General features: G+C 42.7%; 1 protein-coding gene across 2 annotated transcripts; it reads right to left on the bottom strand.

Moving 5' to 3' along the window:
• Positions 1-2,244: 2,244 nt before the first annotated feature.
• Positions 2,245-25,566, bottom strand: IYD (iodotyrosine deiodinase). Of its 2 annotated transcripts, none has more exons than XM_006114962.4 (5): positions 25,296-25,564; positions 14,784-14,978; positions 12,106-12,265; positions 9,293-9,449; positions 2,245-4,977 (listed from the first exon to the last, which is right to left on the bottom strand). In XM_006114962.4, exons 1-5 carry the CDS (start codon positions 25,480-25,482, stop codon positions 4,795-4,797), a joined length of 882 nt encoding a protein of 293 aa, XP_006115024.1. In that variant the 5' UTR covers positions 25,483-25,564; the 3' UTR covers positions 2,245-4,794. The 2 variants fall into 2 exon arrangements, with proteins under 2 accessions (XP_006115024.1, XP_075780544.1); XM_075924429.1 differs by lacking the exon at positions 2,245-4,977 and adding an exon at positions 5,850-6,805 and having other exon boundaries at positions 25,296-25,566.
• Positions 25,567-26,104: the final 538 nt, after the last annotated feature.

Here is a 26,104-nt window from a genome sequence, read left to right as displayed (position 1 = left end):
CTGGGTGAAGAGCTTCCTGGAGGAGGCTAATCTCAACCCCAGCCCTTCCACCTAAGAATCTGCCCCTTCCTGGGGCCCAAAGTCAGCTTGCTCCCCTCCCACCTCCACCTTGGCCAAGGCCCAGTGAAGTCTGTTGGCTGCTCTGCCCACAGCTGTACTGCGCTTAAAGAAAAGTTCTGCAGGGGCAGGCTTTACTCAGTTCACAAATCAAGGCTGCTAGCTAGTGGAGGAGGAAGGGGAGCTCTGAGACTGAGGGGGCCTTGCTCTGATCCCTTGTTTAAGCCATGGTCTGAGCAGCGTCCCACTGGGCATGTCCACTGACACCTTAGGAGCCTTTGAGGGGCAGTCAGAGGTCAAAGTGGGCTGGTGCCGTGCTCTGACAAGAGCCGGCTGCTGGACTGGCCCAGGCACGGCCAACTTTTGGCTCCCCTCTGTTAGCGGCCCTGCCAGGGAGTCCTTTTGTGGGCAGCAAGGTTAAAGCAGCAGCAGCCTGACCCTACTGCTGACAGGGCTGCTAACAGTGGGGAGTAAAAGGGGCAGGTGCCTCAGCACCCAAAGCTGTCCGTCCATTGGATAGTTCATCCACCTACCTCAGGCTCCGCACTCACTGGTGGCAGTGGAAGCAGAACAACATGTCCCCAGCCTGTTCTGCCACCCCAGCTCCGGCTCACATCACTTGGGAGAGGCAACTTGGGGAAAGGGATGGAACTGCGCTCACCGGTGGCAGTTAGCTGAGTGACGTGGCTTGGCACTGGGGATGCAGAGTGAACTAGGACCAGGTTGCCCCACTTCCCATCACTGCTGGTAAGTGTGGGGTGGGTCCTCCCACTAGTCCCCCATGCCATGTCAGGAGAGGGAGATTGAGAAAAGCGGTAGAATAAGGGTGGAGCTTGGTCTGGAAGAGGCAGAGTGGGTATTGGGGAGAATGGGAGGGGAGCAGTGAAAGCAGTGTTCAGCCCTAACCTAGATTTTTTTTAATTTGCTGTTCTGATTGTTTACTTAATTTTTGCTCCTTTGTCTTTGAGATTAAGTGGTTTATTCAGCATGCCTCCCCAATCAGAGGTTAAGAATTTAGTCCCCTCATAGCAGGTGTAACCTCAGGCCCGGGCACCAGATGTAGGCCCTGGTTTACCTGGATGTGGCACCAGAGCAGAAAGACACTCCCTCCCTAAGGCTTGGGGCTCCCCCATCCCACAGAATTGGGAAGCCCACACTGGTGCTCTAGCCCTCCTGACATCTCCCCACAGGGCTGGAGCACACAAAATCTACTTGCCTCTCCCTCTCTTCCCCCCTCCCCCCAGGCTTTGGTGTGCAAGAGGAATGGGAGGGAGTGTCTTTCTGCTCCTTAGTCAGGGGCCACATCAGTGAGAGTTTGGGTGTTTTTTCTTCTCACTTTTTTGTGGACCCCAACTGATTTTTCTGTGGGTCAGCAGCCCTCAACTCAAAAAAGGTTCCCTGTGCCTGCCTCATAGGCTTCCTATACTGGTTACAGAAGACCAAGCTAAGATTTGATTCATAGAGCTTGTCCGCACACAGAAATTGCACTGCTTTTACAATATTGGTACAGGTATTCCCACACAGAAAGGGGTATAAATCATCATATTATAAAGCAACTATATACTAGTACAGAATAACTTATGTCAGTGGGAAAAGAAGTTATGCCTTAATTGAAATAATTATGCCAACCCAAGCACTATATGTAGGGAAGGCATTAGAGATACCCCAGAAAGCTTTATCAGAAAGTCAGTTTTACCATGCTAATTGTTTCTCTAAGGCCAAGCTTTCTACTGGTGAGATACAGAAGGGGGTTAAGCATCAAAAAGTTCTGAGCTGCAACTGTGCACAGTGAGTGACTGAATAATGAAAACATTAGAAAGTTAACAACCCTGACAGGGAGATAGACTGGAGGGTTTAAGAGCTTTATGTTTTCCATCTATACTCCTGATTTTCATGTGTTGCTTACTCAATGCAAAATTATCAAGAGCTCAGTAGTTTGGATTCTGGGCTGTTTTGAAAATGGGGGCATACATGCTACAGTGTGAACTGTTCAATGCTGAGCTCATATGAAAATATGAACTTGCTTGTTTATTGTGGTTTAAATTTTTAATGGATGGCTAAATATAAAACAAAAACCCTCACAAAATGCCTAAGAGACATTGCCACCAAGCTAATCTCTGCCCACATGACAGTTATTAGAACAACACAAGTTAAAAGCCTTCAATTAATAAGAGTCAAACCACTACAGAGGGAATATTTCATTTTATTTAAAGAAGTTATATAGGAAAACAGAAGAGCAAAATTTCTTATCTTTCAATTTCACTGTGTGTCAAAAATGATAGCATACTTGTAGAATGTTGACAGATCTAAGCAGGCATTGAACATATTTGATAAATTTCTCTCATACTGTGTCATCAACAGTTATAATTCTATCAAAATGTTTATATTTGGATTGCTGGTGTATAGACACATGGTCTTATACATGTGTTTAATGAAATCAGTTTAAAATTACAATTTCAAAAAGCAGGCATGCCTGTGTGTGCTAGGGTTGCCAGGTGTCCCATTTTTTACTGGACTTCCCAGTGGATCTGGTCAGCACTGTTGACAGGGCCATTAAAAGTTCAGTCAGAGTTGTGGCAAGGCTAAAGCAGGCTCCCTGACTCTGTGTAGGTCCTGGAAGTGGCCAGCACCACCCCATAGCTCCTAAGTGGAGAGATGATCAGGGAAGTTCCACATGCTGCCCTCCTCCCCCCAGCATCAACCCTGCAGTTCCTAGTAGCCAGGAACTAAACCCAATGGGAGTTGTGGGACCAGTGCCTGTAAATGCAGGTGGGACCCAGAGCTCCCTGGTCCAAATGCAGGTGGGACTCAGAGCTCCCTGGTCCCTCTGCTTAGGAGCCAGACCTGCTGGCCACTTTTGGGAGCAACATGGAGTCAGGGAGCCTGCTTAGCCCCGCTGCTCCACCAACTGGGAACCACCTGAGGTAAGCGCTGCCTCCCACATCTAACCCCCTTTCCTGCCTGTACTCAAACTGTTTCCCAGAACCAGCATCCTGTACCCCATCTTACACTGTAACCATCTGCCCCAGCCCTGAGCCCCCCCCCCCTTGTACCACAAACCCTTCATTCCCACCCTAGAACCCTCATTCCCTCTTGCACTCAACTTCCGGCCCTAGCCCAGAGCTCCCTCTTACACTCTGAGCTCCTCATTTCTGGCTCCACCCCAAAGTCCACATTCTCAGATGGAGCTCATGCCCCAGCCCAATGGCTGCATCTAGACTGGCAAGTTTTTCCACAAAATCAGCTGCTTTTGCGGAAAAACTTGCCAGCTGTCTACACTGGCCGCTTGAATTTCCGCAAGAACACTGACTTCCTACTGTCTGAAATCAGTGCTTCTTGCGGAAATACTATGCTGCTCCCGTTCGGGCAAAAGCCCTCTTGCGCAAAAACTTTGCGCAAGAGGGCCAGTGGAGACAACGCGGTATCGTTTTGTGCAAAAAAGCCCCGATCGCAAAAATGGCAAGAGGGGCTTTCTTGCGCAAAACCGCGTCTAGATTGGCACGGATGCTTTTCCGCAAAAAGCGTTTTTGCGGAAAAGTGTCCGTGCCAATCTAGATGCTCTTTTCCGCAAATGCTTTTAACGGGAAACTTTTCCATTAAAAGCATTTGCGGAAAATCTTGCCAGTCTAGACGTAGCCAATGAGTGTGGGAAAGAGTGAAGGACAACAAGAGAGAGGGAGGGAAGAGCAGGGTCTCTGAGAAGGGATAGGGCAGGGATGAGCTCCTGGGAAAGGGACTTGTGATTAGAAAATTGGCAACTCTATGGTGTCCAAACAAAACCAAATGTCAATATTCTGGTTTGCTCTATGGGAGCCTCCCACCTTGTGGTGGAGCTGGATAGTGGCCTCCAGCTGGAGACTGAATATTTAAACTGCAGTTAAACAGATACAAGCCCCATGATCCCAGGCCTGCTGACATAAGCCAGCCATGGCTTACTAATTGCAGTGTAGACATAGCCTCTTTGCTTCACAGGAGGCAGCAATGTTGGGAGCTCTAGCTTGGACAAGGAACCAGCATCTTCATGACCATGCCTCCTAACTGCCCAGAGCACACATAGATACTAGTTAAAACATCTTGGATGCCATGTCTGCCCTATATCTCCCAAATGGAGAGCCTTGCACCAGTGGCAGCAAAGGAAAGAAATTCAGAGAAATTTACAAAGCCTCCAAATAGCTCAGTCAAGCAGGCACAGTACTAAAATATGTGAAGAGATTCTCTTTCTCGGCAAAGGATAATGCAGTTGGTAGGCAGGGATCGTTGACTGGTGTACATCAAGTAACGCACAAAACTGCTTAGGTCTCACCCCACTCTCTGCTGATTGCTCTGCTGAACCCCTGAAATGAAAATAACCCCTGCTGTGCAACTGACAATCAAAGATATCAAGCTGAGTATGTCCTTTCCAGTTCAGGCAAAGAATTGCTCCTTAAAGGGAAAAAAGAAACGGGAGCCATTAAATCAATTTAAGTGCTATTGTGCATATCCCCTGGAACAGTCAACAGGTTCATCAATAATAGCGGCTGTCAGATTCACAGAGTTTGATTGCTTGCTGCTATTACTGGATGCAGCCTCTGCAATTACTAATGCTAAGAAGGCATATGGGTATAAATAGTCAGCCTCACAGGTACACTTCAGAGGGCAAAGCTAAGCTGTGTAGAAGAGACAAAGAGAAGCAGCATATGGTGGGCTATTGCTTTACCGTTTGTATTTTAGCAGTTCCTTTCTTTGGTCGTTCCACAATCACATTACCACCATAATGTCATCCAGTGGCTTTCGTGTCAAATCAGGCACGGTGGCATCTGTGCTGGGGTACCCGACTGGGAGCAGCAAGAGTAACTTCTCATTTGGTGGGCGTTGGAGCAGGACCCTGAGGCGAGGGCCACAGTTCAGAGGCGTAGAGGTCACCGTGACCAGACCCACATTCTAGAACAAGAGAGACAGACACCCAGAGGCAAGGTGCAGTTTAAACGGAATGAAATAAAATGCAGTCCCTCTGAGTTTATAGCTGACTGTCCATGCCCATCTTCATCCTGTACAATCCAAACATGCTCATGTGCTTTGAACCTTTAAAGCCCACCTCTAATGTATGGCAGCCTTACCAGCAACAAAGGAGATTTCTTACCTGACTTAAAATAAAACACACTGGGCTGCTGGGCAAACAGCACATTCCACCCCCTTCCTCCCACCACTACCACTGATATTCAGAGGCCAATTCTCACTCCAGCCTCATCACATGGTTCTAACAGCCTGGAGGGCAGTGAAGGAATCAAGAGTAGCTCTTCCACTGCAGGAGCAGCATAGCCTAGCACAGTGTTTTTCAAACTGTGCTCTGTGGAGCCCCAGGGCTCTGCGAGACATCTCCAGGGGCACCGCCAGGTTGACAAACTGGAAACATAGATAGGTACAACACATGCAATCAGTGGACCGCTGGGGCTCCGCATACATTTTTATGCATGTAAAGGGCTCCGAGCCCAAAAAGTTTGAGAACCGCTGGCCTAGCATAAACAATCCTATGCAGCCCAGAGCCTCGCAGCAGGCCTTAAGGCAGATGGTGCTAGGAAGGGACCTCAGTGTTATGTGGATTATGAGTTAAGGCAGCTACAAGGAGGCTGCTGGAAGTACCCAGCAAGCCCTTCACCACCGGAGGCCCTTTAAATAATTTAAAAGGCATGGACCTCTGGCTGCTGCTGTTGCAGCAGCCAGGAGCCTCGGGTCCTTTTAAATCACCAGGCTCTGGGGCAGCGGCCCCCTACGCCTCCTGTCAGGGCACCTGCACACAATATACCGTACTTATTCTTGACATGACCATTTGTGAAATGGGAGTTGGAGAGGGGTCACTGTATGCATTCATATAAAGAAGTGATTTAGGTACAGTGATCTGCTCTTCAAGGTATGGAGAAATTGTGTTGGTTTATTATAATTCCTAATTGTTCCTGATGGAGTGTCCAGCTTTATTATTCCAGATCATGACTGTATGATGAGGTGCAGTGATGGCAATAAACGTTAATGAATAAAAGGCTTTATTTATAAATGTGTTGAAACAGTACAACAGTCACCCACTGCCATGAAAACAACTGCCCTTACAACACCCAGTTACCCAAGAACATTTCCAAAAAACAGAGTGCATGAACAAGTGCAAACATGACAGAAACCCCTGCTGCTGCTGCGTGTCCCCTGGCTCCCTGTTCTCCTTTGCCTCTTGCCTTATTTTTCATGCACTAGGGCCCAGGGGAAGGGGGCGTCGGTATTCACAGGATGGGGGGGGGGAGGGAGAGGAGAACAACATAGAAGGCTGAATGGGATTTAGTTACCCTGCCCAGCCATTCATGGGCCACTCAGACAATGAGAATTCTTGACTGTTTCTGGACTGAGGACATGCTGCAAGGGAGTCAGGCTGTGGTGTGGGAGAGGCAGCAGGAGCCAGTACTCTTGAAGCCCTGATTGAGATGAGCTGCTCAAACATTTCTCTCTGCTAAGCTCTATCCTCCTTCCTTAGCCAGTGTCCCTGTCGTAGCGCTGTGAAACACAGCCTGCTAGCTGTGCAGAAAGCCTCCGCATTTCCTCCCGCCTCTTGGCACGCCTGCTCTCCAGTCTTGAGTCCTTCTATTCTAGTATTGGACCTGCTTGTTGCACCATCAGTTCACATGGAAATGCTTCCTTTTGGAATAGTCCATGAAGGTTCACTGGGCCAAGCTTGTCCTGCACTGGCGTTAAGTTGTGGAGGAACAGCAGGAAACAGAGAGCAAGGGGCCTGCAACAGGACAAGAAAGTGTTGCTGTCCCCAATAGCTCAGTGGAGATGCACAGAATTAATTCTTGTAACAATTTGCACCCTTGAATTTCCACTTTTCACAGTTGAACTGCAATATTTTGTGCAAGGGATGTTTCACTCCACACAATCTCCCTGGACACAGCAGGGACAATGGTAAGGCAAAACATCTAAGCTGCTTTGGTTTGACAAAAATAGCAGAATTACTGGTGTTGGGCTAAGGAGGGCAGTGACTGACCTTGCAACAAAAGGCTTTTTCTATCATTTTAGGCCTTTCACATTTTGGAGGCAGGCCACCACTGTTTCTGTGATGGCCTATTGGCAAAGCTGCTGGTAGGAAACATGCAGTATATGCAGCTGAAAAATTCAAACAGGCTGTCCTTAGGCATAAGCGGCTGAGTAGGGCACCATTAAATTTGGAGCACCACATTGAACGTGCTTAGTGACACAGTAGAAGCAGCCACAGGCAGCACCAGCTCCAGTAACATCTCCCCACGGCCCCATGGGGTCAGTACCAGGGCTCTGATGGCCCCACACTAGATTCTGAGGCTGGCAGGGATCATCCCAGCTGACAGGCCATTACGTACACAGTTGGCTGAAGGCTAGATGCAGTGCCAGTCCAATGCCTCATAAAATGGACAGGGTGCCAGTGAGTTGCCTGAGGTGTGGATCTGGTCCCTAGTCTTGTAGTATTTGCTCTTGAGCTGCTCAACCCACTCCCAGAACTGGTCACCAGTCTGGTAAATTGGCAAATCTACCAGTTTCTTTGCAGTTTACTGGTTTGCCTGGTCACTCTTGCTACTTTTTCTGAAGTCTATAGTTTTGCTGGCCTCACACCAGAGATTCATCACAGCTGGCTGTGCTCCCATCAGCATGAAGCAGGTCACTTCTTGTTCAGTTCAGTCTCCAAGCACAGAAGGCTCTCAGTGTATTTGCTAACTCCATGGTCAGAAGACAATGGAAAGGTTAACATTAACTGAGCTGTGGCTGTGCACCAAGGGGGTGGCTTCTGTTTTCAGCTGAGTCAACTGGAGATTCTTAGGATAAAAGATAAAGGAATTTGGCCTACGGGATGGTGGGATACTTTTGGCAGTCTCCCAAGACCTGAGTTAAGTCTTCATCCTCCTTCTCCCCCAAATAATAGGACTTGAGCCCTGGTTCATGACTGGTTGTGGGCTCAGGCCCTTCACCCTTGCAGGGGCCAAGGACTCTAGGTCTGAGCCAGTCAGAGTTTTGTGTGTAGATAAAAGGGGGGTTGGGCTACAGTCTGAGTCTAATCGTGGGTTTACATTACAATACAGACATACTCATACACAATTGTGGAGGAGCAACATCCCAGTGTCACAATTAAACCTTGTGCAATGCTCCCTCCTTGTACTTCTTCCTGTGATGTGTTTTCTTTAGAATGAAGGATTCAAAACATTTAGACTAAAAGAGAAGAATCTGCCAATGATTGACCCGCTGTTATTGTGCCCCAGTAATGATTTAACAGTTTAAACATGTTACTATTTAGACATTTTTGCATGCATTAAGATATTACATTTAAACGTGGAGAGACTAGTCCAACAGTCAGATTGGCCAATGAATAAAGCTCAGAGCTTTAAACTCTTTAGAAATAAAATCATCTTTACAAATGCCTGGAACAAAACAACTGAAACTGCAATGCCTGTTAAGTAAAACATACACCTGCTTCTCCCTTCTACTCTCCTCTTTCCTCCCTGTCCCTCAAGTATTGTGCATAACACTGAAACTGATCTTTGAGAAAGACATGTCCCTGGGATTCGTGAAAGGAAGTTGTGTTAGAGTAATGACATATTTTAAGACTGATATACTGGTAACCTGAGAACTCCAGTATTGTTATTAGTATAGTACAAGAGTTATGAGTGCTTAAATTGGTGTTTACTGCAGCTCTATTAATAATACAGTTATTAAAACAGTATGCACCTGTCTAAAAGGAAGTGCAAATAGAAAGAAGCACATTGCTTAAATTAAAAACAAGTAGTCTTGTGGCACCTTAGAGACTAACAAATATATATATAGTATCTTCAGCTTTACCATATATATATATATATATATATTTGCTAGTCTGTAAAGTGCCATAGGACTACTCAGAGTCTGGAATTTTAAAAACAAACATGGCTACCCCTTTGAGATTGCTTAAATTAAGTTCTTCTTAGTATTAGCCAATATGGATGGAGAAAAATTTACCTTCTGAGTTCTGGACCTATATCTAGCTAGTCCATAATGTTGTTTTTCCTTGACAATGCATGCTATCAATAGATGAACATTTCAGCATCAACTTTTCACTTGAGTGACTTTTTTTAAAACAGCAAGTTAAACTTTTTCAGCTCCGAAAAATAGTATTTGGATTTAATCCAATTTTGGGCCAAAGGGTTAGTTCTGTTCTTACCCAGCCCAACCCAGCTCTAGTTTATACTAACTCTGATCGTATGGCATGGTGTCAACATACCTGCAGCGCAGCAAGGAGAATACCGCAGGCAATAGAAACACTGATCTCATTGTAGTAATGGGTCTTCTTTTGGCCATTTGGAAGCATCCCATACACCTGCTTAAAAATGAGGATCAGATATGGAGCTGTATCCAGGTATTCTTTTATCCAGTTTGTTCTGCAAAAGGGTGATTTTGAAGACATTTATTATGTTGTCTCATTGCTTTCACTCTCATATATAATATGTGTGTTGGCTAGAATGGATTGGTATAGATGTACTACAGCTACAACAGTTTTTTAAAGCTTCTAATTAGATACTGTTCTTGAACAATATTAAAATGAAAGTTTGTTGGATTTTACCTAGAAAAAGGCCTGAACTAGAACCCTGGATCCCAGCAGACAGTCAGTGGATGGATGTCGGAAAGATTTTGAGAATACAGTGCAAATATATCTAGGGCCCTGCATATCCACTTTATATCCACGGATATCTGCATCCGCACATGTGGATGCAGCTATCCAGAGCTCTTGTTCTCAGATTTAGATGCAGATACAAATTTTGTATCTAGAACCGTACAAACGTGTGGATATCCACTTTATGTCCCCAGGATCCGCATTAGGGATGTAAGTGACTAGTCAACCATTTGACTATCTGATAAGCAAAAGCTTTTGCTTATTGGATAGTTGACTAGTTCCTCAACCAGTCGCTTTCTCCTCCCCACCCTTGCTGCCTCTAGTAGAGGGGGAAGAGCAGGAGCAGGAACTGGTGCTGGGGGGAGCTGGCTTAAAAGCCGGTTTCCCCCAGCACTGTCTCTGCAGGGGGAAGGAGAGTAGCAGGAACTGGGTACAAGCCAGAAATCAGCTGACTCCCGACTTGCGCCCAGTCCCAGACACTGCGATTCTGCTTTTTAAATTTATTAAGAGCCTGTCAGCTCTTAATACATTTAAAAGGCTGGTGCATAGCAGGGGGACCCAGCATGAGCTGGGAATCAGCTGGCCCAGTTTGCATTGAGTCCCCACTGCTGTGCACCAGCCCGCAGGCTCTTAATATATTTAAAAATCAGAAGCTCAGCAGGGTGGACCCAGCACGAGCCGATAATCGGCTGTCCCAGCTTTCACGGGGCCTCCCCACCCCCGGCTATGCTTCAGCCTTTTAAATGTATTAAGAGCCTGCCAGCTGCCAGGCTGTTAATACATTTAAAAGGCAGAGCCACAGTGGGGTTAGCTAACCCTGCTTATCGACTAGTCGATGGAAAATCTATCAATTAGTTGATTAAACTATATTTAAAATCCCTAATCTGCATCCTCAGATGTCAATGCCAATATCCACTGTAGTCAGTGGTGCCTATTGGTAGTTTACTGAATTGGGAATTTTTGGCATAAGTTTTAAAGCTATTTTGTGTAGTACATATTCATCCAACCGAGGTCATTAAAATCCAAAAGGGATGACCTACACAAGGATAGGTTAGTCACACTGGATCCAGATATGTTGTTAGAAGAATTTATGAGATAGCCTGGAAGGATATATAAAGGAGCAGTTTGTGAAAAGGTACTCCTGTTTTCCTCTCATCTTATTATGCAAAAAGAAATTTTAAATATGTATTGTGACAAGGTCAGGCCACAGGGCTGCCAAAGAGTGGGGAAGAGGCAGACCAAAAGGGGTAAAAGGCCCTGCTAATTAGGGGCAGAGGGCTGAAGGGCAATTAGGAGCAGCTGGCAGGGAGCTGTCCCAGGAAGATTGGGACCAGCTGACTCCACTTCAGGCCTGCAGGAGGCCTTTAAAAACCTCCCCAGTCAGAAGATAAGAGGGAGAGTAAGAGAATGGGAGGAGCAGTAAAGAAAAGGAGAGAAGGAGAGTAAAAAAAAGAGAGAGCAAGATCTAGAGCTAGAAACAGCAGGGGAAGGAGTCCCAGAAGGCGTAGCTGGGCTCACTACCCCAGAAACTAATTGCAAGTTCCACCCCCTGACAAGGTGGGAAGGCTGCCTGCCCGCCCAAACACTGACCAGGGAAAGAGGGGCCCTTGCCACAGTACATAGTACATTTGCAGTATGGTCTTGTACCAGAATAATGATAACTATTGTTATAAATAAATGTATATTGTGAACAATTGATCCCCATCTTCTTTACAACAGCCCCTAACATATCTGAAGACTTATCTGGTCCCCACTCAGTTCTCATTTCTTAAAACTAAACATGTTTTTATAAAATCTTTCCTCATTTTCATTGCTGTCTTCTGGAGTCTCTCCAAATTGTCCACATCTTTCTTAAAGTAGGATACCACAATTGGACACAGTACAATTGCTGAGACCCATCCGATGCCAAGAAGAGTGGGACAATTATCTCCTGTTTGACATAAAACACTCCTCTTAGTCTACCCCAGTATTATACTAGCCTTTTTTTTTTTTTTTTGCAACTGCATCACACTGTTGGCTCATATTGAATTTGTGATCCATTACAACCCCCAGAATCTTCAAAAAGCTTAAAAATGACTATTTAAAGCTGAGCTGAATAATTGTTTTCCCTTGAAGTGAAAGAAAAAAAACAAGCAATGCTAAAATGAATAAAATTCCCTAACAGGCCTTTTCTTCTGTGTGTCTCACTTGCAAAGTTAGATTTATTTATTTACCTGGTCCAAGATTTTTAAAACTAATGATTTTGGCTGCCTCAATATTCAGGTGTTCATCTTGAGACACTTAATAGGTACCAAGTTTTCACAAGGTGGGTACTCATCCTTTTCTAAAAATCAGATTCTTCCAAGATGACCCACGCCAGGCAAACAAAATTCCCTAGTCACTTTTGAAAAATCTTGGTTCATTATTTGCCTTGATTTTTGTACCTCAGTCTCTTCAAGTCATTAACCCATCGGTCTCCCATTCTTTTCTTGTAGTTTATTTCTTCCTCTTCTTCAATGATCTCCCGAATCTTATGTTTTAATTCTGGATCCTCCACTACTACAAAGGTCCAAGGCTCAGTGTGTGCTCCACTTGGAGAAGTTCCTTTACGCAAATAAATACAGACATTTAAAATCAATCAGCAAAATGCTAGGAAGGAAATAAAGAGTCAGATTATCTTTCTGTATGCTTCAGGACTGAATTACAAAGGAATGAGAGAGCCAGCTGACAAAACGGGAAATAATGGATTTATATCCATTGGTGTTGGTCTTAGTTCTTTTCCTGGAGGCAAGCCTGAAGTTGCTGTTGTAGGGCATGTTTGTGTTGTGGTGCCCCCTGCAGCATCAGTGTGGTGCTGCACTTACTCCCTCCTCGCTCTTCATCCTCAGGAAGCCAATAACTAAACATCAGGGACTCCTGGTGCTTGTCTTAATTATATCTGACTTAGGCTTGTTTATTACAAAAACTCCTACAAAAGGGTCCCTCACAAAAAAAGTTCCAAGTAGTTTGAAAAGGTGCTTCCGGTTTTTAGGGTTCCTCTCAAGCTTGCCCCCAAAACTCTGTTACCAGTCCCCTCAGAATTACTCTCAGTCTTTTATTTTTCTCCTTACCTCTTCTTGGAAGTGGGTAATTCAAGCAATTATTATACTTCAGATGGCCCCACTTAATCCTCATCTGGCAGTCTTTCTGCTGGTGTGTGTGTGTTCCCTATTAACAGAGCTTTCTTACTCCCTACAGTACTGTAGGCACAAGTCCTGCTACGAGAAAGGAGGCAGCATTTATACTGGTCACCCTTTCCCAGCTGATCCCCAATTGGCTGGGAGATTGGGAAATCTTGTCTCATTCTCTCTGCAAGGCACCCAACCTGGTCCAGGTTCTTTAGGTTGCCTCCTAACTGATTCTCACAGTCAGGACCACTTCTTCCCCCTTGTTATCCCCCATTTCCTTGTAACTGTAATTGGACCTTTTAACCATGCCAGGTGGTGGGATAGACTGACTAGAAGGCAAGTTTAAGAGAAGACAACCCTATCACAGCTCCGATCCATGCTAAATCCACTGGTTAATTCCTGTCTAATGTCGGTTCCAATTGCTCTCTTTAAATCGGAAGTGAGAATTTAGATTTTTTTTAAATTTAATACATTTAACATACCTGTCAGGAGGCATCTAAGTGCTGTACAGGATATCAGTGCAAAATATTAAAATCAAAGTAAAAGCATCAGCCAAGTATATAGGCAACTCAAACCACAGGCTTTGGCTTCAGGGCAAAAACTGATGACCTTTGGGTACGCCATCCTAGCAGCCAAAAGGAATCAGTTGTGATGCAAATGTTTGCCAAAGAGCATTCAGATTTTATTTGACAGACCCAAAGGCAGCTGGTGCATGGAGGTGCATATTAAGTCTGAATTTGTTCACTCAGTCCTAATTGCCATGTCCAAATATAATGGAAAGAATGTTTAACTGGTTGAAAAGGAATACAATCAAATCTATAGAATATAAACATTTTGCAAGACTTAAATGCCTATAAGAAGCAAAACAGGTATGAAAGAACCTGATCAGATCTTCATATTGACTAAACTTACCATACTACCCTTCCTCCATGTTAAACACTTTTTAACTATTTATAGGTTTTAGTAACAAATGACCATTTGCTTAAGTTTGATATGCACCATGTAACTATTTAAATATATTGGTCCTGCTCTGAAATTTTGTCTGGAAATGGGTGACAGGAGAGGATTACCTGTTGCATTCCCTCCCTCTGGGGCATCTGGTATTGGCCACTGTAGACAGATATGATACTGGGCTTGATGGACGGTTGGTCTGACTCAGAATAGCCATTCTTATGTTCTTATTTTCTTATGTTCTTAAATTAAATGTTGCTTTGTTTCTTCTGACAAACAAGAACCAATATTTATGTTTATGTTTTTTCTCCTTTCTCCACTCCTCAGAGATTTCAGAGCACTTCATCTATACTGCAGGCTTGCTCATTTTGTTGCATATGCTGGAACACATTTAGTTTTTTAATGATTGTTAGCTAATTGGAATAGATCGCCGCCATCTTCTTATGTGCAGGTACAGTCACAAAACTGCTCACAGATTTTTCAACAGGGCAACAAATCTGCTGTAAATAGTAGCTCGGATCTTTGTATTACTATTCTGGCTAGAGGCTGCTGAAACATACTCTAATGCTGCTCACAATCTTAAGCTTTTCTAACAGCAGTCAAACTCGGGGACAAGATAAATAATAGGGGTCAAATTCATCCTTGACTGAAGTCAACGGGATTACAATAGAGTTCAGTCTGCCCCTGCAGTAAGATTCACACACAGCAGTTCTGACAAAGAACTTAAATTTATTTCCTAATCACCATCCCATGACTTTGGTCAGGATTCCAAAGGTTACCATGGTAGTCACATCTCAGGGGTCAGTGGTATCCATTGGCTCAGGGCTGTTCATGTGTTTCTGACTACTCATTCAGTGCTGATTCGATAGGCCTACACTTACAGCTAGGAGAATGGTTGGCATCTTCTAAGTTTTAATTCCCCAGTCTTTTCCTATCATTCTTATCTTACACATCTGAGAAGCAGGAGTGAGTCCAGTGCTTCTGTCATTCATTCAATACCATACCTGCTGCTTTGATGACATTATTTATGACCTCCCTGGGGATTGGCTCATCGCTTATAAATCTGACAGACCGTCTCTTATTGAGAAGCTCATAAAATTCCTTTGACCTTTTAATCATTTCATCCTTGGAGTAACGCTCAGCAGAAAAGGAGACATGTGCAATGTTTTGATCTAATTCTTGCCAGTCACTATCAGCATCTGTAAAGAAGGAGAAGAATACATGCACGGCAATAAGGATTTTCTTCTTGCTGAAGGAAGCCATAAATACACTTGACATTAATCACCATAATATTTTTAACCTAAGTTTGTACCTGTATATGATTGGAGAACCAGAATTCCTGGCTTCCAGATGACAGAGAGCATTAATCTCTAGCTCTAGTTGTAAAATCCACAGAAAAAAAAGACACTGTTTAAAACAAATGATCAGGAGCATTCCAGGTCCTAATCATGATTTAGCCATTGACTCGTGTAACCCATCAAGTTGTGCTTTAATCAACGCAGCCAGAAAATTAGGTTAAATAAGACATTGCTATGAAAAAGAGATGCTACATTACAGCTAAGAGTCCATTAGATTAACAAAAATAAAATGGGATTGCTACACACTTTTCTGCAAAGCTTACTGCTAAAGGTCATTCAAATTAACAAAGTCAAGAAAAAACCTAATTACAAACTTGTGAAATTTTCTTTTGGGGTTGAATAGCTACCTCTCTCATTGGTCACATCTCAAACTAAAGGTACTATAATGCTGAGCTCAGTTCAAATGTGACTTTGTGGTTTCAGTCTGTGGTTTCACAATGCTTTGTCTGTTTGACAGCTGTGGGAGATGGGAAAGGGGGTATCTAGACTTGTGATAAAACCATATTAAACTCAAGATGAAATATTGCTTTAAATGCTTCCTCCTAACATGGAGTAACACACAGTTGGCCTGATTCTCTAACAACTGTTTACACAAACATAACTTTATTGACATCTTCAGAGAATTTATTCCTAATTTACACTTGTGTAAGAGGAGAGGAAAATTGGACTCAGATTGTTTGGCTGATGGGAATTAATCATAAGAATTTTAGCTTAGGGCTGGCCCAAATCATCCAAGCAAACTGTGCTCAAAGAGTGTTAGTAACAATTCCACTTAGTCTCATTCCTAGAGCAGATGGCCCCAGAAAGTAGAAAGTGTGGCTGTAGAAAATTGAAATTTTTAACACACATTGATGTTTCTTCAAAGCCAAACAAAACACAAAAGAAGATAATGTGGTAGATAGTGGTAATTTTCTTCCCACATTTTTATGTCTGCATGACAAAGTATATCAGCTCATGCATTGCCAGCCTCTTTCTCGTTCCCTTTCTTAAAACCTAAAAACTATTCCTACATTCCAGACTCTTATTTGTCCCATAAAATTTTCTATAATGTTTGCTGAGTGACAAACTGGCAGGACTCCCTTTTCTCCCTAGACCTGGCACACAAGAACTTGGGTTTACATGACACCATGTTGGAACAAACCCAGACCGAAGGCACTCCATAAAAATTTCACAAAAACAACATGTAATTAGTTCAGAGAAAATAATGCCAAATAAGGACACCACTGTGAATCAAATTTCAGTACGTCACTGAAATCTTGCCCTTTTTTCATAATATAAGATTTTTTGTTGGCTCCAAGATCCATTCCTACCCTTTTTTTCCAACTATTCAATATAGTGAAACCTGTTTAGCCTCTACACAATGGTCATCCAATATTACTAAGACATCTGTCAAGATAGAGTGTTTAAAAAAATTGGATTTTTTTTTATGATCTTAGTAATTGTCATTTGGCTATTATTCCAAAATAAAGGAGATACAGCTACCCCCTTGAGGCTGTATTGTATGATCTTGAACAGTTTCAAACAGAAATTATCTCTTAATTTTAGCCTATAAAATTGTTATGCAGACCTGTACAAAGTATTTGCTCATTCTATAAATAGGTTAAAAATGTTTTAAAGGGTGGCTTAGCATATGGGAGGAGTTGCAGCCAGTGGCAGCCCGTCCATAGGTGCGAACTAGGCGGATGCCTAGGGCACCAAATTACACGGCCATTGGGGGGTTTGGAGGCGGGGGCGCCGATCGTGTGTTTTGCCTAGGACACCAGTTTCCAGCAGCTCGTCTAGGGCCACTTCTGGTTGCAGCCTATCCAATTTCTTACTTATAACCCCAAGAGATTCTAAGAATCTGGACTTTAGAATCTGTGCTTTAGACTATATACAACAATATTCTGATGTACATAAAAAGTAGTAATTGCAATATTTGTCCCTTGCAACATTGCATTTACATTTACCATGTGCATATGTTGTTTGCAAGGAGCTGGCACAAAGACAAAGGTCAAAAGTAATAGATTAACATTTTTGCTGGAACTTTATTGATCTTCAACATGCAAAAGAAAACCTGTATGTCAAGGAGAATGCATACCCTTGAAATGTAGCTATTATGCATCTTATGCAAACTATTATAGAGAGAGCTGAGAACAACCCTGATATTTAGGTTGCCAATCATTTTACATTATGAAAAGGATCTTGAATGACTTTTGCTTCAAAAGCTCTCGTATCTCCATTGTTTGCTGCATGTCATTAATATTCAGAAAGGGAAAAATCCTTAAGCAACAGAGGAGACTCTTCTTTGTCCCATGAAATTTTCTGTAATGTTTGCTGAGTGATGAACTGTCAGGACTCCCTTTCCTCCCTAGACCTGGCACACAAGAACTTGGGTTTACATGACACCATGTTGGAACAAACCCAGACCCAAGGCACTCCATAAAAACCTCACCAAAAAACAACATGTAATCAGTTCAGAGAGAGAAACTAATGCCAAATAAAGGCACTACTGTGAATCAAATTTCAGCATACTACTGCATCTACTGACCAGTGTCCTTTGCTGTTTCCATATCTGACCAAAAGCACGTTCACACATCTTTATCATACCCTGGGTATTTCTATAAAAGAACTCAGGTACCCTGATAACTAGTGTTATTTCAAAATAACTTAGTCTGCATCTACATAGCAGGCAGTTATTTCCAACTCCTGTAACCCTCATTGTACAAGGAGTAAGGGAAGTCGGAGGAAGAGTGCTCTATTTCAAAATAAGTGCTGTGTAGACGCTCTCAATTTCAATTTTGAAATAAGCTACGCAACTGACGTAGCTCAATTTGCATACCTTATTTAAAGTTAAGCCCTGCTGTGTAGACGCACCCTCCCAGAACTAAAAAGACCAAATTCTGCCTGATTTACTTATGTGAAGTCAACAAGAGTTGTGCACACGTCTGAAGATGGAATTTGGCCCACAGTTTGTGTTTGGTTTCCAACCTTGTTCTAGATGTGTGTTCAGCTGATGTATTTGTGGAAGTAACAAGACAAATTGTATTGATTCCTAATACTACACGTAAAGCAACATAGAGATGCTGACATGCTTTAAAGATCATTCCTATCAATTTGTCTGCACTAAACTCATAGACTTTAAGGTCAGAAGGAACCATTATGATCATCTAGTCTTACCCCTGCACAATGCAGGCCACAGAATCTCACCCACCCACTCCTGGAATAATCCTCCCACCTATATTTCAGATATTGATGCTTTCAAATAGTTTAAAGACCCCAAGATGCTGAAAACTGAAAGGGTTTTGGAGAAAATATCCTGACATAAAAATGAAAAGGTCTCTAGAAAACTGCAGTCTCTCTCCTTAGTTGTCTCCTTCCCATGAGGCATTCAGAATTAAAGAACCCCTATCTATAAAATGTATGCACTTATTAGACCCATGGTTGAGGAGATCCACTTGACTGACCTTGATTCTTAAACAGATCAATGAACAGAATGTCAACACTCTTTGCAAGCCTATTGCAAAACCAGTAAAATAAAATATTAGAGGGGTAGCTACACTAATGTGTAAGCTATTACAAGGCATAAATGTAGCCATTAATAAAAGAAGTGTCAAATCATGCAGAATTAATATGAATAGTTCGTGTTCGGCATATGCCGAGGTTTCATGTTGAATAATTCACAACAGCTGCTATCATAATATTAAAAGGTGATGGACCTCTAAACCTTGCCAACCTCAGGGGGGCAGCAGCAGCTTCTGAGAGGTGGAGAGATTCCTTTTAAGAGGTCTTATAAATTACACTGCATATATGCATTGTACCTTTAGAAGAAATGGTGCATGCATTTAATAAGCATATATTGTCAGGCTCATGCTTCACTAAAAGAGGGCCTCTTCCTTATAACTGTAGCACACCCTTCTAGTGCTAATGATTTCAGTGGATGATTCTTAGAGCAACCACAATAAAAACAGCTCACCTTGTTTCGAATGATCCTAATCGGATCCTGTTGCTGTAAACTGGCTTTATGTGCATGTTTACAAAGCAATTTCACCTGCTTACTTTCCACTGTCACAAATCTCCACTAATCTTAACATCTTCTCCTGAAAGTCGTTTCTTCCTGACTTGTGTCTTAATGGAATATAGTGACAGTTAATTGAAAAAGATTATGAAGAGACAAGATATGGATGAGGTAATATATTTTATTGGACCAATTTCTCTTGGTGACAGAAACAAGCTTACAAGTCCTCTTCAGGCCTGAAGATGATATTATCTCCCTCACCTTGTGTCTCTAAAATCCTAGAACCTACACAGCTACAATAACATTTCATAGAAAGATTATAAAGACATTTCACTAGTAAGCTGTATATTAAGATTCTGCCTCTTTAAGAGTTAGCCCTGGTCTACACTAAAGAGTTACTTTGAATAAAACCAAACTTATTTCAAAATAATAAGTGGAGCGTCCACACTACCAAGCCCATTATTTCAAAATGACCATCTGCTTATTTCAAAATCTGTACTCCTGCTTTCCTCAGGGAATAACACTTATTCCGAAATAGCGTTAGTGTGGACACTCCACTGCTGCTATTTTGAAATAACTAATCCCCAGAGACATTCAAAGTAATTACTCCCCAGTGCTTCCTGGGGCTCTAAGTCGAGGTAGTGTGTCCACAATAATGGAGCCTGCCTTGGACTAATTTCAAAGCTTCTCCCTAGTGGGGACATGCTATTTTGATTTTGGGAGTTATTTCAAATTTTGTTATTTTGAAATAACTTCCTAGTGTAGATATACCTCTATTGCTGGACACTCTAGTCTGAATTTGTCTCAGCAACAATCTAGATCTAGGTAGAATATCTATAAATCTCAGTGAATTGAAGGCAAAGCATTCTGGCTGAGATTTTTAAAGGTACTTAGGTGTTGTAATGCCTTAACTGATTTAGGAAACTAAATTTCATTTTCAAAAAGAATTTACATACTTAACCTAAATACCTTAGACTGACAGTTGGATTTAGGCTTCTAAGTGTCTAAATCCCATTTGAAAATGAGATTTAGTCTCCTAAGTCTGATAGGAAACAATGTGCAGCAATGTCTAAATATTTTCAAAAATCTGGGCCTCTATTACTATGTATTTCAGCTAATAAATTCATAGTTTACTGCTGTAAGATGTTTTCAGTCTCTTTCATTGTGCAAGGCAAGGTTATATGAATATATTTACTATAGCTTTCAACAAAACTGACATGCTCATAGTTCTGTTTTGGGAACAGTATAGTGCCTTGGAACATGGCTGTGAAGGATGCAAATAGGTATTGTAGATCTAGAGACAAAGAAAAAAAATCTCACATCCCAGACCACATAAATGAGGAAATTTCTAGAGGGAAAGAAATAGAGCCCAGCAAATCCGCTCATGTTGTGGATATGAATGCAGATGCAGATACAGATTTTGTATCCAGAACCCTGCAAATTTGTGAATATGCGTGTTTGTATCTGCAGGAACATTTCATATTTGCTATATCCACATCTGCAAATACAGATGCAGATACAACATTTTGTATCTGTGCAGGGCTCTAGAAATAGAAGAGCAAACAGAGCTGCTGTGCCGACACTCCTAATACTAAGCACATGTACTATCTATATGCCTTCCACTTAGCAAATGAATTGGTATTTGGAGGGCTTCTCTTAAGTTGGAGAAAGAACAACAAAAAAAAAAGCTCTGTAGCATCTAACCTTTTCTCGCCCTGCACTTTAATTCCATTAGCAGCTCTTGTGAGTCCATCCAAGCAGTAAAACTAATTGCACCTACTGTGCTGCTGCTCAAAGGTATGCCATTTTCAGAGCACTGCACCACTTTTAGGCTCACTGAATGGATAGCTGGATGAATGGATGGATGGCCAAGCAAGTGCTAGTGTTAGCCTAACGGATTTAAAGAATGTCATTTGACTCTTATGGCATGCTGATTTAGAAAAGCACTACTTAAGTGCAGTTTGCTTTGTGTCCAGGCAACTTACCCCCAGTTTGTTAAAAAAGCAAGTCATGGTCCAGTATAGACCAAGCTTGGACTGTACTGAGCTGTATGGCTCCACATCTCTCTTACTTTCCGGTTCACAAAAGAAGATTGTGTTTCCTTCTGCCTTGCTGTGTGCTAGATAGCATTGGACATTTTTCCATCAGACTAGCATCATATTATTTTCCCTTCTTCCTACTGCAGAAAGTGTGGTCCCTTGTTCATAACATGGTAAAGCAGCTTGTTTGTACTACAGCCTCCTTCATTGCTACCAGTGGTGGAGAATTGCTGGTCTGTTTTCCTGATGCATATTTTACACCAAGTTGCTTCTCAAATATGGCTGGACAAGAAGGATATTCCCCCTTGCCCTCCACAAACTGATAGTTTCTTTATTTGTCCAAGTACCTTTTCTGAAACCAGCATAACTATTTTTGGTGTGATTTATTTTTACAGAAATAGTTATAGGCCAGGTCTACACTTACAATTTTATTGACATAACTATGCCAGTCAAAAGTTTGAAACAGCCACGCTCCATAACCAATACAGGCAGTCCCTGGGTTACGTACAAGATAGAGACTGTAGGTTTGTTCTTAAGTTGAATCTGTAAGTAAGTCGGAACTGGCGTCCAGATTCAGCCGCTGTTGAAACTGATCAGCGGCTGATTCCAGGAAGCCCGGGGCAGAGCAACTCTGCCTCGGGCTTCCTGTAGTCAGCCGCTGGTCAGTTTCAGCCAGTTCTGACTTACATACAGATTCAACTTAAGAACCCCAGGCGTCCCCAAGTCAGCTGCTGCTGAAACTGATCAACATCTGATTCCAGGAAGCCCGGGGCAGAGCAACTCTGCCTCGGGCTTCCTGTAGTCAGCGCTGGTCAGTTTCAGCAGCGTCTGACTTGGGGATGCCTGGGGCAGAGCAGCTGGGGTGCTGCTGGGTTGCTCCAGTAGCGCCGCTCCTCGGCGCTACTGGACCAACCCAGCAGCACCCCAGCTGCTCTGCCCCGCCGGGTTGGTCCAGTAGCGCCCAGAGCGGCGCTACGGGACCAACCAGCAGCGCCCCAGCTGCTCTACCACAGGCGTCCGGAGAAAAGCCTGGTCTGCTGGGGGGGGGGGGAGGGCACACTATCTGCGACCCTTCCCCCAGTAGACCAGGGAGACGCAGGCAGAGGACTGAGACGCACCACGGTCCCGCCACCCGGATCCTCTGCGGCTTTGCTCCGCATCTCCCTGGTCTACTGGAGACCAGCAGACCAGGGAGACAGAGAGCAAAGCCTCGGAGGACGCCGGCAGCGGGACAGCCGCTGCGCGTCTGGGCTGTCCCGCTGCCCGCGTGCTCCGCGGCTTTGTTCAGATTCTCTCTGGTCTGCTGGGGGGGCTTACCCCCCCCCCCCAGCAGACCAGGGAGACGCGGAGCAGCTTTTCTCGCCCTGGAGGACGCGGGCTGCAGGACCGCGGCGCATCTGGGCCTCCCACCGCTCCCGTCCTCCGGGGCAAGAAAAACCCCGTTCGTAACTGCAGATCCAACATAAGTCGGATCTGCGTAATTCGGGGACTGCCTGTATAGCGAAGCAGCACAATACCTAGCATAGATGCAGCTATGTCGATGGACGAGAGACTGTCAGTTTAGCTAGTGTCATTTGAGGAGGTTGTGTTATTATGCTGCATACATGTCCAGCTAATATATCTATACTGGCAAATCATTTGTAGTGTAGGCAGGGCACCAGCATAAATATAGCTATACTGGTCTAAGACACCTTTATGCAGATACCACTGCAGCCACTCTAGGGAAGTTAACCTGCAGTAGCTATATTAGGACAGTTATACCGGGGCAATTTCTAGTGTTGACATAATCTTAGAACTACTTGGTCCCATTCAGCTAAGACTTTCCACAAAACAAATTCTCCTGTAACTACAGGTCAGACCTGAGATATTTCAGGTAGAAATGAGCCTAAGTCAGTGAGTGAAGTTATTTAAATAAAATAAAGTTTATAGTCAATGTAAGTTTTACTACCGACTTGGGAGTATGATCTGACCTTTAATTATGGCATTATTAGCTCAATAAATCACTACAGGGAAAGCCATATTCTTATCTCAGTTGTACCTAAGTCATGCAGGTTTCCATGTGAAGCAGAGCAGAATTTTCTCAGAGAATGTTACATCTTTGTTCTTTTAACTTCTCTGGAGATAAAAACAGGTGCGTGTTTTCCAGAGACATTGGACTTTAAACTGTACTGTACATAGAGGAGTGATTGCTTGTTGTTCAAAAGTGAAAAAATCCTGCAATACCGGGGTGGATGTTTATTGTGTTAGAGTAAGCAGAGGACAGTTATCTAAAAATCTTCCTTTTTGTAACAAGACAAAAATATGTGTTGTGTATGAAAGTTGATTTTAATTAACCTGAATATTTTGAACAATATTTTAAGTTGACCCATTTTAAATTACTGGTATTTTTAAAAAAAAAGAAAAGAGAAGCATGTAAAAGTGTAAAAAATATAAAACATTTTAAATATGACACTTTGGCACTAAATCCCCTCTTGAAGGATTTAAAATGTTTTTTCTCGTTTAGAAAATGTACATTTTAAACTGATGGAGCCATGCGCACTCCAAAGTGCCACACCGGGAATTCACATATCACTTTAATTAGCCACAGGGATTTTAATTTGCCACAGTTTAATTAGAAAATTCAAGCATAAAATGATAAAGGGAGAGGACTTTATTAATTTTGTAGAGGATTAGGTTTTACTTTGTGTAAGGAGGATATGGTAGATGAAGTGATTATTGTAAAAAGTTATAGATAATTTAGGAAACAGTGACTTATAACTTAATGAGGTTCCATTATTGAGATTTTGGATATACATACTAGTAAATTAAACTTTAAAAAGTTTGTCAAATAGACAGGTAATATGCATTAGCAACAGGCAAAGGAGCAGAAAAGTGGTTGAAGTTTGAAGAGCTGGAGACGTGGGCTCTGAGACAGCATGTATCATTATGAGATAAAATCCTAAACTTAAAGCTTTAAACCCATAGTGACTGAAACAGTTGTTACATCAAATGAGAGTTTTTAAAAGAGCTCTAAAATTAGAGAGAGCAAAAATCTGCAGCATTAATTTAAGAAGAAACATACATTCAAAAAGCACAAAGGAGAAAGTGAACATTTTGTATGCATATTCACTTATGTACCAATTCTGCATCAGGATAGACCAGAGAGTGAGTCCACACAGGTACTGGAACCTTCACTAATGGCTCCCAGTGTGAAATCAATACCACATTTTGTTGGTTCAAATTCTCTGCCTGCCTATTTCTGGAAAAATCTGACCATCTCTGTACTTCCAAGCAGATACCAGTCCTACAGTCCTAACATAAGGGTATCAATGTAAGCTGTGTGTGCACTACGACTAAACAGTTGAGCCACTTATACAATTAAAGAAGATTTTTATTTTAAAAAATGTTATATATTTATGCTTTCATAAACAACAGGTGGAAATGAGCCAACAGATCTGACAAAATTTGGCTTCAATTATGACAACAATGCTCATAATGTTATAATGTATGTATATATACAGTCCGGAGTATATCTATTCACATGTCCCAAGATCTATATACAGAGATCATCTATTCACATGTCCCAAGATCTATATTCAGATCGCCCTCTTCCATAGAGATAGTGCATCTGCCTGCTCTTTCCTCAGACCCCAAGTAAAGCAGGTTCAGAAGACACTACATCCCTAAAGCTTTCTTTTGCATGGGAACCTGTCATAGGGGGTGCATGCTGCATCAGACACTAGCTACAAAATCTGATGACCCAAAGGGATCTAGAGAATTGCAGGCTGGCCCATTAGCTTGTTTCATTGGGGATCAAGACCTACCCCCCAGTAAAAGGTATGGGAATAAAACTCCAGCAGAGGAATTAATGGGCATTTTCTCTTCTTTGACCCCCACCTCCTTTACAATTTTTTTCCTGCAGGAGCAAGCAATCTTACCCACAATTAATTATTTAAGATAATCCTATTGCCCAGTATTAACTATGTTTGGATGATCTGACTTAAAGAACTGCAGTGCACTGTAGCTGCAAAGTTGTGTGTGCGGACTAACTCTGTCTCAGTTTAGAGGATCATTTCTTCCTTATTCATACTGACAGATGAAAATTAGACACAAAAATGCTTAGTGGGATTCTATTTTCCTTACCTTCTTCATCTACATGAAGGTCAGTGCTGTCTCTTAGGTCGTCATCAACCCATGGGCGAGATTCAGACTTACTTTTAGTCTCACTCTTCCCTTTTTTGCTGCTTTTCCTGTTGCTTTTCAGTATTATGCCAATTAGAACACATATAATTGCTACAAAGACTGGTGTTAGGGGAGAAAAGAATTCCATGGCCTGCAGTTTAATTTAGAAGGGTATACTCTCCCTTTCCCTGATAGTTTCTTTTACAAAGAGAAAGAAACTGGGGGTTGGTTGGAGGTTGATAAGCAAAAAGGGGTGGAACAAAACATGTAGTGAGAGAGAGGAAAGTTCAACTCTCTAATTCTGTTGTTTTCCCAGAAGCAAATGCTCCTTGTGGCTGCAGCTCTGTAGTATACTTCATTTGCTGGCACCCTCTTTAAAATCTGACATAGTCGGTCAGTTTTCAAACTACTGGATCTCAACTCTCTCTCACCAGGCTCTTAGCAATGTCTTTGCAGTGCTTGTGTCATAGTTAGGGAATGGTGGGAATCCTGGTGCTATCACAATTGCTCTTTATTTTGTTTTCTATGACCTTTCTTTTGATTTTGTGCAGCGGCAAAGCCAACTTTATTTAGGTATTTCTTTATCAGTTTATTTAATATGGGGGATAGAGTTAAATTGGAGTTAAACTGCTGACTATCACTTGAATGAGCAGTTGTATGCCATGACTAAATTTGTCCACTTCCAATAAAGTGAGGTACATGAGCTCCAGTCCAATTACAATTTTTCTTTTATTTATCAATGCAATTCCTACATAGCTGGGGAGGCAGCT

This window comes from Pelodiscus sinensis, chromosome 3 (genome assembly GCF_049634645.1).
Source record: "Pelodiscus sinensis isolate JC-2024 chromosome 3, ASM4963464v1, whole genome shotgun sequence".
Classification (NCBI taxonomy): Eukaryota; Metazoa; Chordata; order Testudines; family Trionychidae; genus Pelodiscus; species Pelodiscus sinensis.
Note: the sequence above shows the minus strand (reverse complement) of the source record. Positions and strands in the feature narration are given on the sequence as shown.